General features: G+C 38.8%; 1 protein-coding gene across 22 annotated transcripts in view; it reads left to right on the top strand.

The window, feature by feature from the left end:
• SAMD12 (sterile alpha motif domain containing 12) overlaps nucleotides 1-16,216 on the top strand; it is a 471,810-nt gene that overhangs the window by 27,808 nt on the left and 427,786 nt on the right. For all 22 annotated transcript variants that reach the window (XR_012416609.1, XR_010577464.1, XR_012416612.1 and 19 more), the window contains one exon: nucleotides 13,635-13,813. Coding sequence is in view for 17 of the 22 variants with exons in the window: in XM_065519549.1 (XP_065375621.1) it covers nucleotides 13,635-13,813 (179 nt within the window). In the remaining 5 variants the exon portion in view is untranslated. The remainder of the gene's footprint in view (nucleotides 1-13,634; nucleotides 13,814-16,216) is intronic.

The raw sequence follows: 16,216 nt of genomic DNA, 5'->3' as shown, positions 1-16,216 counted from the left end.
TCTTCCTCCCTCATAGATAATCTGGGGTCTCTAAAAGCTTGTAACAAGAAAATAACTGTGATTTGTGACACAGAAGCAATCAGTTTGGGGGACAGATTATTCAAAGATCTGAGAGTTGTCTAGAATAAATAGGAAGTCGTTTTTATAAAACTATGTCTAGAATGTATATGAAAGTCAGGACAGTAGACAGGTTATGAAACTGTTTATTAAAGAGCTAAATTTTTAGAATAAAATGTGTAATAATTGCATTTTTTTTCCTAATTCTGAAAGTGTAGATGTGGTTACTTAGATCATTACAAACAATTACATAACTATAGAAAAGAAAATAATTTTCTGAAGGAATTTCTGACCTCAAATTCTACTTTTCTCTGTTCTTTTTAAAACTAACATTTACAGAACAAAACAAATTGACTTTAACATTGGGTTTTCCCAGTGCTGTACACATATGCTGTACACAGCCACCTGTGACTACAGAAGTGTGGCTAGTACAACTGACGAACTAAATTTTAAAATAAAAAACATAATTAATTTAAAATAGTGACTACTGGCTCCTATATTGGACAATGTTATGTCAAAGGATTGACCAAGGTACGTTCAGAAGTATTGAACCATTATTAGTAATACCACCTTTGATGGTATCTTGTCAGTTTTCACGGTAAAATTGATACATTTGAAAAGGAACTTTTTTTTTTTTTTTTTTAAATTAAGGAGTCTTTAGTAACTTGTATACTTATCAATGGCTCCATTGAACTTTGAACTACTTTTAGCCTTTGGACCACCGCAAATTTTTAAAGTGCTAATTCTCAATTCATGAATTAAACTTTGTCCATTTCCTTCATCATTATATCTCTCATTTTAGAGAACATGATTTTTGATTATAAAAATAGATATATATGTTTTATGCATATATACACACACACATATATAGACATTTGTGAAGATCAAGTGCAATAAGGGATGGAGTTCGTTAAACTTGAATGTTCCTTTAGTCTGAATGTTACTATGAATAGACAGAGTAAGCAAACAAAATTGCCTGCTAAGTTTGCCTTGCCCCACCCTCTCTGAGAAGAGAAATGCTCATGTTCATTAAGTCATACCAGAACCTCTCATGCTTTTACATATTTCTGTGGTTTGATAGATACTTATGTTTCTGCCTGGAATTTTCTTATTCTCATTTTTTTTATTTCCAGACCAAAATCTTCAAGAGAATTTTAAGTTTCTCTTTTTCTTCCTGGAAGCCTGTGTCTGACCTTTGTAACCTTCTACCTTTCCTAACAACACTAATCACCTGTTTCTGTTAGTGGAGCTGTGTGTACAGGTATATGCAGATGTATGTACAAATGATCTAGGTATTTGATTTTTGAAGAAATCAGTATCATTAAAATGATACTAATAACAGTAAAGGAAGTAATAATTACAGCAGTGGTTACCGTTTGCTGCGGACTTTCTATGTGCCAGGTATTGATTAAACACTTTTAATATGCTTTTATTTAATTATTCTAAAATCTTATAAAGAAGTTATTATTCTAATTTTATAGGTAAAACAACATCCACCTAAAGGGAAGTAACTTGACCAAGGCCATACAGCTAGTCAGTGGGGACAGCCAGATTTGACTCCAAAGCCCATGATTTACCTTCTAAACAATAATTAAAATGCAGAGGAAAAAAAAATCTTATTCCCCAGAGTAGCATGAGAACTATATGGTGTCAAACAGTCTGAATTTCATTCATTTCCCCTTTGTCATTTTTTTTTCTCTATTTGCCTTTCTTTTTTTTTCTTTTTTCCCGAGATGGAGTTTCGCCCTTGTTGCTCAGGTTGGAGTGCAATGGCACCAGCTTGGCTCACCACAACCTCTGCTTCCTGGGTTCGAGTGATTCTCCTGCCTCAGCCTCCCGAGTAGCTGGGATTACAGGCATGCACCACCACGCCCGGCTAATTTTGTATTTTTAGTAGAGACGGGGTTTCTCCATGTTGGTCAGGCTGGTCTCGAACTCCTGACCTCAGGTGATGTGCCCACCTTGGCCTCCCAAAGTGCTGTGATTACAGGCATGAGCCACTGCACCCAGCCTTCTATTTGCCATTTTTATGGTGGCCTTAAACATGTTGCTTAGCATCTCTTAGTCTTCTTTTTTTTTTTTTTTTAAATAGGTATCACCACCTTCATGTTAGAGGATGAAAAGTCCTTTGAATATGTTGATTCTGTACTTTTTCCTTCTTCCCTCCCAAAGTACCCAATTGTCATATGTAAAGACTTCCTAAATGATTAGCGTCACCTTTTTTTCCATTAGCTTGGTTTCACAGAGAATGCAGTCAGCTCGTCAGTAGAAACTCTGTTATAAGGTGGCAATATTTGCTTTTATGTCTTATTTTTAACCTCATTTCCCAATTTGCTCCCAGATTTTTTTTTATGTATTTGAAAAGCTGTTTTTTTTCCCCCTCTTGTTTTCTTCCTGAATTATACTTTAGTTTGTCTTTTCCAGGTAGGTTGCATTTTTATGTCTATGTTGTATTTATCCTTTAAAAGTGCATGGTACTATTTTGTTTATTTAACTGTTATTAAAATTGTTAGCATGTAATATTTGTCTACTGTGATGGAAGAGGACAATGGGTAAAAGTGGAGGATTTATGTTCACTGAACACATTGGTGGTGTCAAGAATTTTATATGTGTTATTTCTCTTTATCAACACAATAATAATGTGAATGTAAAAAGTAGGTAATATTAGTATTGCCATTTTACAGAAAAGAGATGATATAACTTGTCCATACTTGAAAATATATTGTAAGAAAATGGTAAAGCTTGGATTTCAATTAATGTGTGTTGGCCGAAGATAGAATTAGGAATGAAAACATGTAAGCCAAAGGTCATTTATAATATCTTTTGAAAAATAAAATATATCTAGTGCCTGTATTTAATTCTGCTTTGTTATATTTTTGAGATTATTTTATATACAATAAAAGTATATAAGTGTTAAGTTCGATCAGTTTTGATACTTGTATCATGTAACCAAAAGCAAGGTGGAGAACGCTACTGTTCTCCAAGTGCCCTCTACCCTTGCCAGTTGAATTATCCTTTGTTTCTTCCATTCTGCTCTTGAGCCTATCCACTGGAACTTTTAATTTTGTTTATTGTATATTTCAGTTCTAACATTTCCATTTGGTTATTCTTCATGTCTTCTATTTCTTTGCAGAGACTTTATTTCTCAAAAAAGCTTATTTTTTTTTCCATTTGTGTCAAGTGTAATTGCTTAGTGAAGCATTTTTAGCATAGCTGCTTTAACATTTTTCTCAGATAGTTCTGATGTCTCTGTCATCTGGGTGTTGGTGTCTATGGAATGTCTTTTGTCTTTCAGTTTGGTATCTTCCTGGTTATGAGTGATTTTCTATTGAAGCCTGGATATTTACATGTTGTGTTATGAGATTCTAGATTTTATTTAGACCTTTTGTTTCAGCTTGCTTTTTAAAATGCCAGTCTGGCCAGGGAAAAGAGGCGATACCACTTACTTACTGCCAGGTAGAGTTATAAACCCAGGTTCCCCGCTCAATCTCAGTTGATACCTGAAAGGCAGGACTTCTTCCTTATGGCTGGGTAATAGTGAAAGTCCTAACTGTCTACCTGACGCAATCCCAGGAAGGAAGGCTCACCTCTTATAAACTGGTAAAGGTGAAAGTCCAGCCTTGCCATATCATCTCAACTGACATTTTGGAGGTGAGGAGGTATCCTCTTTACCAACTGACAGAGATGAAAACCTGGACTCCCTACTTGGCCTTCTGTGGCATTCTCCTGGGAGTATTGGGGTACCTGAGTGCAGCCTGCTGAGGGTGTGAGTCTAGGCTTTACAATCAGCCTGTACTGATGTGGTGGTTGGGTCACATTTCTTTTCTGTAATGTTCGAGTAGAGCGGTTATTGTCTACATGTTTCCTATCTTGCTACGCTGTCTCTTTCCTGGTCCTTTGGCTAAAGAGAACAAGCTCTTGTTGTGTATTATTTTTTGTCTGTGCTCAGAGGTGTTCCCAAATTGCAGGCTTCTTTAGTTCTAAGTCTGGGATATATGAGGCAAAAGGAAGCTGAAAGAACTCACCACCAGGTTATTCAAGGTCCTTCAAGGTCTTTAGATGGTCTGCCTTCTCTTTACCATTCAGTTGTCTTATGTTTGTCTCATATATAATGTCCATCATTTTTAATTTTACTAACTGGGATGAATTGAGAAAAGTATGTCTATTTCTTTTTCGCTGAAGGATGCAAGAGGAACTACTTTATTTAAAAAAAAAAAAAGAGTAGATGATATGTAGTAAAGGAAAATAATGTTTCATAAAAACATGGTTCAATTCATATACATAAAGATGACTGGTCATGGATTCACACTGTGAAATCTGTTTCTGTAGTATCATAGTTAAAAATATTTTTAAAGTCACCAGTGTAGACCACTTATCAGTCTCTCAAAATGATACCTGAATCCCTCGTCTAAGCATCATAGAACCTCTGCATGTATCTGCCCTTGTATTCTCCTCGTGAATAAGAAGAGTTAATATTCATGCCTTGGACATCTTCCAAAGTCTGTCCCCACTTTACTGATGCTGCAATACCTAAGTTAAGCATTATTTTAATTTCCATTGTTTTAGGTTGTCTAGATATCAAGTGTAGGACAAGTGAATATTTGATGTGGTGATTAAACTTAAGTAGTCTTTGGAAAACTGGATTCCATTATAGCCAACTGTTTTTGCAAAGATGAAATTGTTTCTGTAGACAAGTAAACCGGAGTGAGTGAGCATCGTGGGGTCCAGAGAAGACCATGTCCTTACACTGTTGCATGTGGTCTGAACGTCTGGCACTGCTGAACAGTCACGTAGGTCCAGCTTGGGCAGCCACATCATCATTGTCAGGCTACTGTGGGCAGACTTGTGAGGACAATAGCATGAGTTTTGTGGGTTCAGTCTTTCAGTTTCCATTTAGTTTCTTCCCCTGTCTTTCTCATTGCTGTAATAACTTCGTTCTTTCTAGTCTCTTCTTGCATGGAATAGGGGAGCCATCTATTATTGGCCACTTAGACTTGCTGGGGGTGGACATGTTCAGCTTTTAATGCTGCTGAATTACCCTTCTGGACATTTATATATTACCCCTGTTTTTGATAGTGGGAAAAGGACCTCTATAGAAATTTTCATCTTCAGCAAGTATATGTAATATCACATTTAGCTGACCAAGGAGAAATTTGGAAATCATATTCTGTCTCCTCGTTGCCTGACCCAAGTGATAAAATTCAGCATAATTTAGCTCATTTAAATTACCTGGGAGTGGGAAAGTACAGAATAACTCAGAGGCTAGTCCTGCAAAGACCCATAAGTTCTTTCTTGATGTTGCTAAAGGAGGCTGGGGTTTTCAGGTCCCAGTGCCCTTCAGGTTATGGTTATACTCTACCCTAGAACAAGGGCCAGCAAACTGTTTCTGCAAAGAGCCAGCCAGCAAATATTTCAGTCTTTGCAGGCCACATGGTCTGTGTCACAGCTACTCACTGCTGCCATTGTAGCACAAAAGCAGACATGAACACTATGTAGATAAATGAGCATGCCTTATTTATTATTTTCCAATAAAACTTTATGGACATAGAACTTTGAATTTCATATAATTCCCATGTGTCATAAAATGTTTTTTCCAATCATGTTAAAATGTAACAACTCTTTTGGGGTCACAAACCACACGAAAACAAGCAGCAGGATGGATTTGGCCAATGGGCCATAGTTTGCTGACCCCTATCCTGGAAGATATCTGCTGGGCAGATTCCTTTGCCCAAGGAGATAAATTGTGCTCCCTTTCTATTAGCTAAACCAAGCCTGTGTTCCTGAGACATACTTTCTGGTACAGTTGTTATATTTTTATGTTGACACATTAATGACCAGATACACAGGAACACATTCCCATCCCCATTCATGGATGCAAAAGTTTTCATGAATGATCTGGGCACTTTTCTGGGTACCTTAGGACCCCAACTAAGCAAGAAAGTTCCATCCTCAGGACTTCACAGTGTCTTCTGGATTGATTCCACCTCTGATGTCAGTGTTTACTCATAACAACATGTATTGCTAATGTATATCTTTCTTGCTAAGCAATTATTCATACTATACTTAATCATCTTTTTAAGTCATAATAGGAGTTGTGAAACCCAGACCAGAACATTTTGCTAGGATTTCAGTTTTCTCTTTTTAAAAGAAGAGCTAAACAATCCTATGTTGTTGGTTAAAATGGAAATGTGTCATTTTGCAGTGGTTCATCTGAAAGTTGTAGAAGACTTGACTAACCATGGCTCAATAAGCAGGGAATTACTTTTCTCACAGACTGTCAAGTCCAGAGGGGAACAATGAAGAACAAAGTTCGAGTAGCCCATAATTTCAGAGCCAATGTGACTATTATTCTCTTGACTTTTTTTCATGTTTGTAGCCCTGTGGTCACAGCATGTTCTGTAGCAGTTCTAGATATCACATATGCATTTAAGGCAGAGAGAAAGGGGAAGAGTGGTGTTAAGATCTTTCCTCTTTTGTCATTTCCAGAACTGTTTGTTTCCCATCAAACTTCTGCTTATGTGCCCTAGGGAGGAATCTGTCATCAACCTCACTTGTAGCTGCAAGGGAAGCTGTGAAATATGCCATTTGGCTTTGTAGCCATACTTCAGTAGGTGGCAAAAATGAGAGTGTTGAGAATGTGTAGCCCATCAGAAGTGTCTGCTACAAAGAGTTACAGACTTTTTGTGGTGTTCACATTACTTCTGGAGGGTAGTCTCTGCTGAATTTGAATCCAGAATACGATAAGTGAAGCACCTATAATAATTAAAACAATGAATTAAACATATTGGAGAGTGTTATGTGTATATTATATGAGGGAAGTGTTAAAGAAGGACCATATCTTTCAGGAACTTTAGCTAGAAACAATATATAAACATGAAATTTTAAATAACCTGTCTCAATCCTAGTAACTAATGGTGGGGATTGGAGTATATTTGTTTTTAAGGTCATTGATTCATTTAGCAACATTTATTGAGGGTTAAGTATGTACAACTGTGTAGGCTTTGCACGTGCAAAGATGAGTAAGATAGCCTCTGCTTTGCAGGTGGCAGTCAAGTAAATCAGTAGTTTCAGGATAGCTTTATGGTTTTGTGATTTAAAATTTTTGGTGAATTACATAATTAGATTGGAAGCAACTTTTATTTGCTTTTTTGAAAAATATATGTTACGCATCTGTACTGAATGGCGGTGAGTAGGATTGAATCAGTATCTTTCCATCATATCTATGCTCAGTCTATAAACAATGATTGAACACCTACTGTAAGGTTGTTATATGGCTACACACTACATTTGTAAAGCTCAATAAGATGTAGTCACTTCTTCCAGGGGCTCCCAGTCATAGACTTAGCAGACCTGTCAATAAATATTTGCAATGCATGATACATACACACACATGCAGATCATATAAGAAGAAGAGGTGGGCTGGGCATTGTAGCTGATGCTTGTGTTCCCAGGACTTTGGGAGGTCGAGGTGGGCAAATCGCTTGAGCAGATCGCATGATACCTGAATCCCTTGTCTAAGCATCATAGAACCTCTGCATGTATCTGCCCTTGTATTCTCAAGGGCAGATATAGCTGCAGGAGTTCAAGACCAGCCTGGGCAACATGGAAGAACCCTGGAGTTCAAGACCAGCCTGGGCAACATGGCAGAACCCTGCTTCTACAAATAATACAAAAATTAGCTGGGTGTGGTGGTGCACACCTGTAGTCCCAGCTACTTGGGTGGCTGAGGTGGAAGGAACACTTGAGCCTGCGAGTTTGAGATTGCAGTGAGCCATGATCACACCACCGCACTCCAGCCTGGGCAACAGTGCAAGACACTGTCTCCAAAAAAAAAAAAAAAAAAAAAAAAAAAGAAAGAAAAAGAGGGGAATTGTCTTTATTGCTTAAGAGGATATACTGGGTACAAGACTAGTTAAAGCTTTACAGTAGAAAAAAGAGAAAATTTATGTTTCCTGAAGCAGTTATGTATGCAAATAAGGGAAAGGAAGAGCATATGATGTTAAAAGGTCAGTTCTGTCAAGGCAGAGAAGCACAACACATTTCAGGGCATTACTAGCAGTTTCTATGTGGCGGTTCCTTGGTTGGGGAGCCAGTTCATTCTGAGGGGCAATTCAGAGTGTTTTCACAGTGTCTCTATTCAAGGCCAAACTCAGATAGAGGAACATTAAAATTTAATAAGTCTCCATCCCTTGTTTCATGACAGAGAGTGTCTGGCCTGGGTGGAGATTGGAAGAACTGGAAGTTGGGTGGCTTCCTGGAGAGTAAGATGCAGTTGTTCTTGGGAATGACAGCGGATGCCAATGCATCCCTCAACTCTTCTTGCATCACTGTGAGGAGAGAAAACAAGGTCTGGCACTTCATTCCAGATAACCTGTTAGTGTCACCTAAATCACATGAAAATGGCATCCCTCAGCCGCAATCCTTGGAGAGTCCAGGCTCATTTCCAGCAAGCAGCAATCCAAGCCCTGCTTCTGCTGATTAGGATAAGACCTGTTTTGGAGAACATTTCCCTTCCAGGAAAGTTCTGAACTAATCTAATACTTTTGAGCTATAATTTTTACAATTTTATTAAAAAATAAAACCAAATAACATTCTAGCTGAAAATCACGATATTATTCATAAGTAAACTCTCAAACACCTTTGAATAAAAATATCTTTGGAACCTCTCTTTCCATTTTGGGGAGGGTATTAGGGAGTTGAAATGAGAGGGAGTGGGTTTTAAAATTTTTATTTTTTAGTGTGACAAAATATACATTAAATTCATCATTTTAATCATCTTTAATTATATGGTTCAATATCATTAGGCACATTCACATTATTGTATAACCATCACCACCATCCATCTCCAGAGAGTCTTCATCATCCCAAAGTGAAATACTATACCCACAACTCACCAATAACTTCCCGTTTTCTCTCCCACAGCCCCTGTGTAGCCATTGTTCTATTTTCTTTCTCTGTAGATTTGACTAACTCATATAAGTGAATCGTCCAATAGTTGTCCATTTTTGTCTGGCATATTTCATTCAGCATAATGTCTTCAAGGTTCATGCGTGCTGTAGCATGGATAAGAATGCCATTCCTTTTAAAGGCTGCAAAATATTTCATTATATGTATCACATTGTGTTTATCCATTCATGCATCCACAGGCATTTGGTTTATGCCTGCTTGACTGTTATGAATAATGCTGTTATGTACAAGAGCATACAAATATCTGAGTTCCTGTTTTCAGGTATTTTTTTGTGTGTATATATACCTAGAAGTTGAATTGTTTGATCAAATGACAATTCTGTGTTTAATTTTTTGAGAAACCACCATACAGTTTTCCACAGGGGTGTATCACTTGACATTCCCACGAGCAATGCAGCTGGTTTTCAATTTTCTGGGGAAGTAGGTTTTTACATATGAAAAAAAGATGGTGCCTTCAAAGGGGCATTTGAAAACAATGCTAAAATATGTGCATTTGCAGTGAAACATTTCTCTCTTAAATTTTTTAAAGAGCAATGTTTGTGAAATTAATTTTGGTTTTTAACTCATTTTGAAGAATTCAATATTAGTGACATTCAAATTAAGTAAAAGTGACAGCAGCAGCACTTCCCATAAAGACCACAAGCTACCTGCAGTGTCAATTCAATAACTAGGAATCTGTTAGGCACAGGAGTGGTGGTGAAGATCAGGGAAACAAGAAGAGGGCCTCGAGCTGACCAGTGAGTTGCCAAGCCCATTAGATTAGGTAAATAACTTTAGTGAAAACAAGAAAGGGCAATGATGAGCACAGAAAAGAGAAATCAAATGGGGACACTTTTGACACAAGCAAGGAGATGGAGGTCATGCATTGTAGGAAGCCATTGGAGAGGTGTTTCATTTGTAAATATTAGGGACATGAAATTTCAGGGAAAACAAAGCAAAGTCTGTCAAAAACGGTTTTAAATAAATAATTCTAAGTACAAAAACCTAAATCAACTATTGCGTTTGCAGTGGAGGAAGGAACAGCTATGGAGGATTAAAATATTTGTGTGAAGAATAAGGCTACGTGTGTGGAAAGTCAAAAAACTGTATTCTGCCTCCTGTTTATAGATACCTTACATTTTGAATGCCAAGTATTTACTAGCAGAGAAAGGCTTCCTTCTGATTTAAGGATGATTGTGTAAAGGAAGGGAATTGCTGGTTCATTCTGCAGCTGAACAAGTGTTTCCTTAATGTCTCTTATGTGCCAGGTCCTGGACTCAGGAATGGAAGTCATGGAGATGAAAAACAGATGGTACCTGCCCTCCAGGAGCTTACAGTTGTGCTGGGCAAGGCAGATAGATCAATTACATGGACATTCTCAGTACTGTGAGGAAAATGAAGCACCAGGGGACTGTGTGCAAGAGGGAGCATAGGGAATGGGTTCTTGCTCTGGTAGCCAGAGACTCCTAAAAGACTTTCTGAAGAAGAGGTCTGAGCTGACATGAGATGAATAGGAGTTAGCCTCCCGAAGAGCAGGAGGTAGGATTAGGTTGGAGTAGGACCAGCATTTCTAGGTGGTGGGACCACCATGATCAGAGGTGAAGGAAGTATAAGAGTCAAATTTGGTGGGGAGGTGATAGGGGAAGAGAATAGGAGGTCTACCAGCAGCTCAGTGGTATTCGTAGGTCATGAATTTTAAGGTAGGAAGCAGCAGAAGATAAAGCTAGACAGAAAGATCAAAGCTACACATTTTTCTTTTCTTCATTAATGTCTGAATCCATCCCATGCCAATCCCCCATCTCCCTACACAAGCACACCTTTTAAAAATAATCACAACTCTGGTGTATTTAATTGAATAGTCATTGTAAGTAGGCTAGTCTTTGGAGATGGAGAAGCTGATTGATATTAACAGTAATTAGCTTCAAGCTCTCAGAGGCTTTGGCTATGAGTTCTCTTTCCAGCACTGCCTAAAGTGGGCATTGTGGTTGGTTCCCCAGCATCCATTCTGCTATAGCCCTGCAGAGTAGCAGCAGTGTGGTTTGGGGAATTGACCTGGGCTGGTCAGTTGGTTTAAGGGTAATCCTATTTCCACTGCCAGGGTGTTAGTTCAGTAATAGGCATGTAATTCACTCCTGGCCAATGAGAAAAGAGAATAAAATTTGAAAGTGGTTTGGGAGAAAAAGCCATAGTCAACCAAGCCCTTTCTGCTTCAAAACTAAAAGCTTATAGTCTAGATGCTACAAAGGGACCCAGGTTCAGGATAAAGGTGATGCTATGGATAGTAGAATGGAGAAAGAATAAAAATCACAGTGCTTGATGAAACAACCAATAGGCAAATCAGCTAATTCTGAACTTGTGCCATTACTGGACTTCTTATTCTGACAGCTAATAATTTTCCTTACCGTTTAATCCAGTTTGGATTTTTCCATGTGTGATATGAAATCATGTATCCTAAATGATTCATAATTTTAGTGACTTTTCTGTATATACCAGTATAGAATGCCCTTTTGTGAACCTAACCTCTTCGAGCCTCATTTTCCTTATCTGTGAAATGAACATAGTTATGTCTCAGAGATTTTCATGAAGATCATTTGAGATTCAGAACAAAGCCCAAAAGGGAGATATGAACTAATACATGTTAAGTGCCCAGAATGTACCACTAAATAGGAAGCTTAGAGACTAGGAGAAGAGAAATTCATAAATAGTGTCCACATAAAGTGGTAGAAATAAGATCACATGCATTTGGACCTTTGTGTAATCAGTTTGTTTTTTTAAAGAAATATCATTTAATATTTGAGCAGTATGTTAGGTGTAGAGCTATTGGATTTGCTGATAGATGGAAGGGAAGTGATGAATCATAGAGTGATGTTATGGACGTCTCATCAGTTTCTGTGTAATTTGTGAAGACTGGAACAGGCAAATTGTTTCTGCTGCAGTTTTACTTGTCTGACATTCATAAGAAAGGTCTGTCTAGGCTGCAGTTAATATTTGGAAGTCACCAGAATGTTGATTGGGAACATGGGAATAGATGGTACCTGTTAAGGAGAGAGTGGATAGTGGGAGGAAAACACCACTTCTTTTGGGAAGCCTACCTCATCCCTCAGGTCTAAAGTACTCATCAGAATCCTGGCAAAGATGAGGCAAAGAGGAAACTGTGGCCTGAATGGAGTGCCGAAAGAAGGGTTGGGCTTTCTGAGTCACAGAAGCTGGTTGGAGGGAAAGAATGCTGAGAAAGGGGAAAGCCTAAAAATGTTGGGTAAAAGGAGATTATTGATGAAGTAGAGACCTGGGGAAGATGGGGGTATTAAGTATCTGGCCTTAACTTCTCTGTGAATAAAGGAAAGGGGATGAGGATAGGAGTTTACCTGAATTTGAAGAGTTGGGGTAACAGGGAAATGAAATAATTTACTACCAGAGAAGTCAAAACACATATACCTGCCATCTGCACACTGACATACATGGTAGTTCACGTAGTAGTGGAATGCATATCTTTTTTTTTTTTTTTTTTTTTTTTGAGACGGAGTCTCGCTCTGCCGCCCAGGCTGGAGTGCAGTGGCCGGATCTCAGCTCACTGCAAGCTCCGCCTCCCGGGCTCATGCCATTCTCCTGCCCCAGCCTCCCGAGTAGCTGGGACTACAGGCGCCCGCCACCTCGCCCGGCTAGTTTTTTGTATTTTTTAGTAGAGACGGGGTTTCACCGTGTCAGCCAGGGTGGTCTCGATCTCCTGACCTCGTGATCTGCCCGTCTCGGCCTCCCAAAGTGCTGGGATTACAGGCTTGAGCCACCGCGCCCGGCCTGGAATGCATACCTTACAACATTCATTGCTATTTATTTGATAATACAGAATACGTAGCGGGGACTCAGTAAGTGTTTGTTAGATGAATAAATATCCCCAGAAAATCAGCTTTAGATTTTATGTGTGGAATATCTATGTTACAGGGCATGGAAGAGAGTAAGATGCAAAAAACTGGAAGCCACGGGGCTTGACGCCCTTGAGCCCTTCACTCTGGGTTTTTCTTTTTTGTCATGTAGAAGTGACAGTTCTGTTTGAAAATCACCAGTCCTTTTGTTTGCCTCCTTTATTACATTGTGAGTTCTTTGAAGGTAACATCTGTCATATGTAAATCCATGTTTCCAGGATCTAACCCAGGGATGGCACATAGTAAGTGCTTAAGAAATATTGCTTGAATGAATGCAAGAGAGTGGACTTGAGTGGATTCTTAAATAATAGAGAAGGTCCAGAAGGAGAGAGGGTGAGCACTTTTCAGATGGAAGCAGAGATATAAACTAAACTGCAGGGTTGAAATAATTGCATGTGTGGGAAGCAGTGACAACGTTGCCCGATTTGGTATTCTCATCTGTAATGTGGGGATTCGTAACTTGCTAAAAGTCAAACAACTTGGAATTGAGGGCTTCTGGATTTGCACCTAAATCTTGCTGATTTTCAAACTCAGGGTTTCCCACTATACCATGCTCCCTCCTCACCATATTATTTATCGTAGTAATCACACCACTTCTTGACTCACAGATGCCTCGTTTTTTTCCGACTTAGGCTTGATGAAATATTTTCTGTCATGGACACCGTCTTTATGTGGTTTGTTTTCTGAGTTCTATTTGTTGCTTTTTCCTAGCTCTTCACTGTGGTTTGAATCCACGGGGCATTGATCACCCTGCCCATGCTGAAGGTATTAAACTGCAAATTGAAGGTGAAGGTGTGGAATCTCAATCCATTAAAAACAAAAATTTCCAGAAGGTGCCTGACCAGAAAGGAACCCCCAGGCGACTGCAGGCAGAATCTGAGACGGCTAAGGTGCGTAATATTCCAGTTAATTACGGAGATTTGAAAGCTGCAGCCTTGATATGTTGTAGTCCAGCCACAGAGAAGAGCTGAGTGCTTTCACTAATTACCGTTGTATCTGTGGTCAAATGAGCACTGTATCTTGCTGATAAATAACTATAAATGAAAATATTAACTGTATTCCCTTTGGAATGAAATTGAAACCCATTTGTGGCCAGTCTCAGAGCATGAGGCTCTGAGGTTATAGAGAAGAATGCCCTGTACTTAAAGCTAAAAGATTCACCTGCCAGGCTCAGACTTACTACTCTATGGTGTTGGGCAAGTCATGTGACTTTCTGAGTTGCACATTCTTCATCTACACAAGGGAATCATAAAATGACTTCTCTCATCAGGTCGAGTAAGTCAAATGATTGCATGCTTTTGGAAGCATTTTATAAAAGTCCCAGTACTGGCCGGGCGCGGTGGCTCAAGCCTGTAATCCCAGCACTTTGGGAGGCCGAGACGGGCGGATCACGAGGTCAGGAGATCGAGACCATCCTGGCTAATACAGTGAAACCCCGTCTCTACTAAAACAAATACAAAAAACTAGCCAGGCGAGGTGGTGGGCGCCTGTAGTCCCAGCTACTCGGGAGGCTGAGGCAGGAGAATGGCGTGAACCCGGGAGGCGGAGCTTGCGGTAAACTGAGATCCAGCCGCTGCACTCCAGCCTGGGCGACAGAGCGAGACTCGGTCTCAAAAAAAAAAAAAAAAAAAGTCCCAGTACTTCATGAGTATGAGAGGCTTGTGCTTACAGGTATTGTTAATTAGTAATAGCTGATATTTTATGAAATATGCATGTATATCCCAGGTACTATTTGAAGGACTTAATGAAAGAGAAAATCATTTTATTCTGCTGTAGGATACTTAGTTCTTTTCAGTCTTTAACCTAAACATAGGTACCAGAGAACTGACAAAATAGGCATTGGTGAAGATGTGTGGAAACTTGGGTTCTGTGGGGTAGGTAATATTTTAGTAAGGACAGCCTCTTCTAAAGGCTTCCTCCAGTGGAACTGGCACTATCCGGGTATTTGTCTGAAACCAGTGCAGATGTTCATGTTGGGGGCACAGTGTTGTTGAGGATACTCATATTTGTTTTCCTCTTGGACATGGAGGAAATTAATCTTCATATAGTTTTGTTTCTCCCTTTGTGTATTCCCTGCAAGACAATTTCCTTTCAAATGTTGGTTGAGCAAATGAATGTATGCATGCCTTGGAAAGCAAATGTTGTAAGCACCCAAGAAAAATCTTAAGGAAAAAGGTCACCTTACTGTTGTACAATAACCACCTCCCTTCTCCTCCAAATAAGGTCTTCCAAAATCAGACGTGAATTTTTTGCTTTATCTACAGTTTGGAATAATTACTGTTATTGCTTCTCTTCTTTAGTGTGGATAATTAAAAATTGTTGACATTAAGTACGTGTGTGTTGTAGGGAATGGGGAATGATTACCAAGAAATATATTGCAGGTATTTTATGCTAGACATTTTAGCTAAGAGAAATGGCAAAACATAGCATATTTCTTGGCTGATGATCAATGAAGTTTGGTTTGTGAGCAGCATTGGAAATGAGTGAACGCTGTTAAGACAGCTAAACCTGATCAATCCATGTTACTACATGGGCATCCTGAAAGAGCCGGGAAAAAAACGCCCTAAGGGTCCTTTTTAGGAAGATAAATAGACTTTCTATGAGTGAGATATTTTCTAAAGGATGCCTAAAATATTAAAAATTAGAGTAGAGATAAAAGAAAAGTTAACTATTGATATTTGTCTGATTTAAATTCAACTTTAAACATTTCTAGTGTGTATCTCTTATATTCGTAGAGATTGGTAATATACAAAATTTGATTCAAATCTGATGTGATTTTATTTCTGAATTATCTTGAATATGTGATATTGTTGTGAATCCTGAAATTTTGTGTCTTTGCCCCTGAAGCATTTTATAGTTGCTTTGCTGAAAACATACTTCAATGAGAGTGTGGATGTGTATAATGAGCCTTTCCTCTGGAACAAACTAATACTGGAAACCAGATTCATTTGAGTTTATGCAAATCATCTACAGTGAATACCCATCCCCAATAAATGAGGTTGAAAGGAGATTCTGGGTTTTTCACACTACCATCATATTTAGGGGTGAACAGACAAGAGGCTTTAGTAAAGCTTAGACAAAGAATTTGTCCACTTGTTTAAACGGAGGACGAGGGAACAACAGTGGCTGCTGGGGAACAGAGTTAAAATTACTATAGTGTGATTACTATGGATGCCAGCAGCATGACTGACTGACCCTGACGCTTTTGTACATTAGACAACAGGCATTTGTTTTGTGCAGGTACAAACACATTTACATTTTCCCTTCCGTTGCATTTAGAGGACTAGTAGAGT

Source organism: Macaca fascicularis, chromosome 8 (genome assembly GCF_037993035.2).
Source record: "Macaca fascicularis isolate 582-1 chromosome 8, T2T-MFA8v1.1".
Classification (NCBI taxonomy): Eukaryota; Metazoa; Chordata; class Mammalia; order Primates; family Cercopithecidae; genus Macaca; species Macaca fascicularis.
This window is presented reverse-complemented; position numbering and strand designations above follow the sequence as displayed.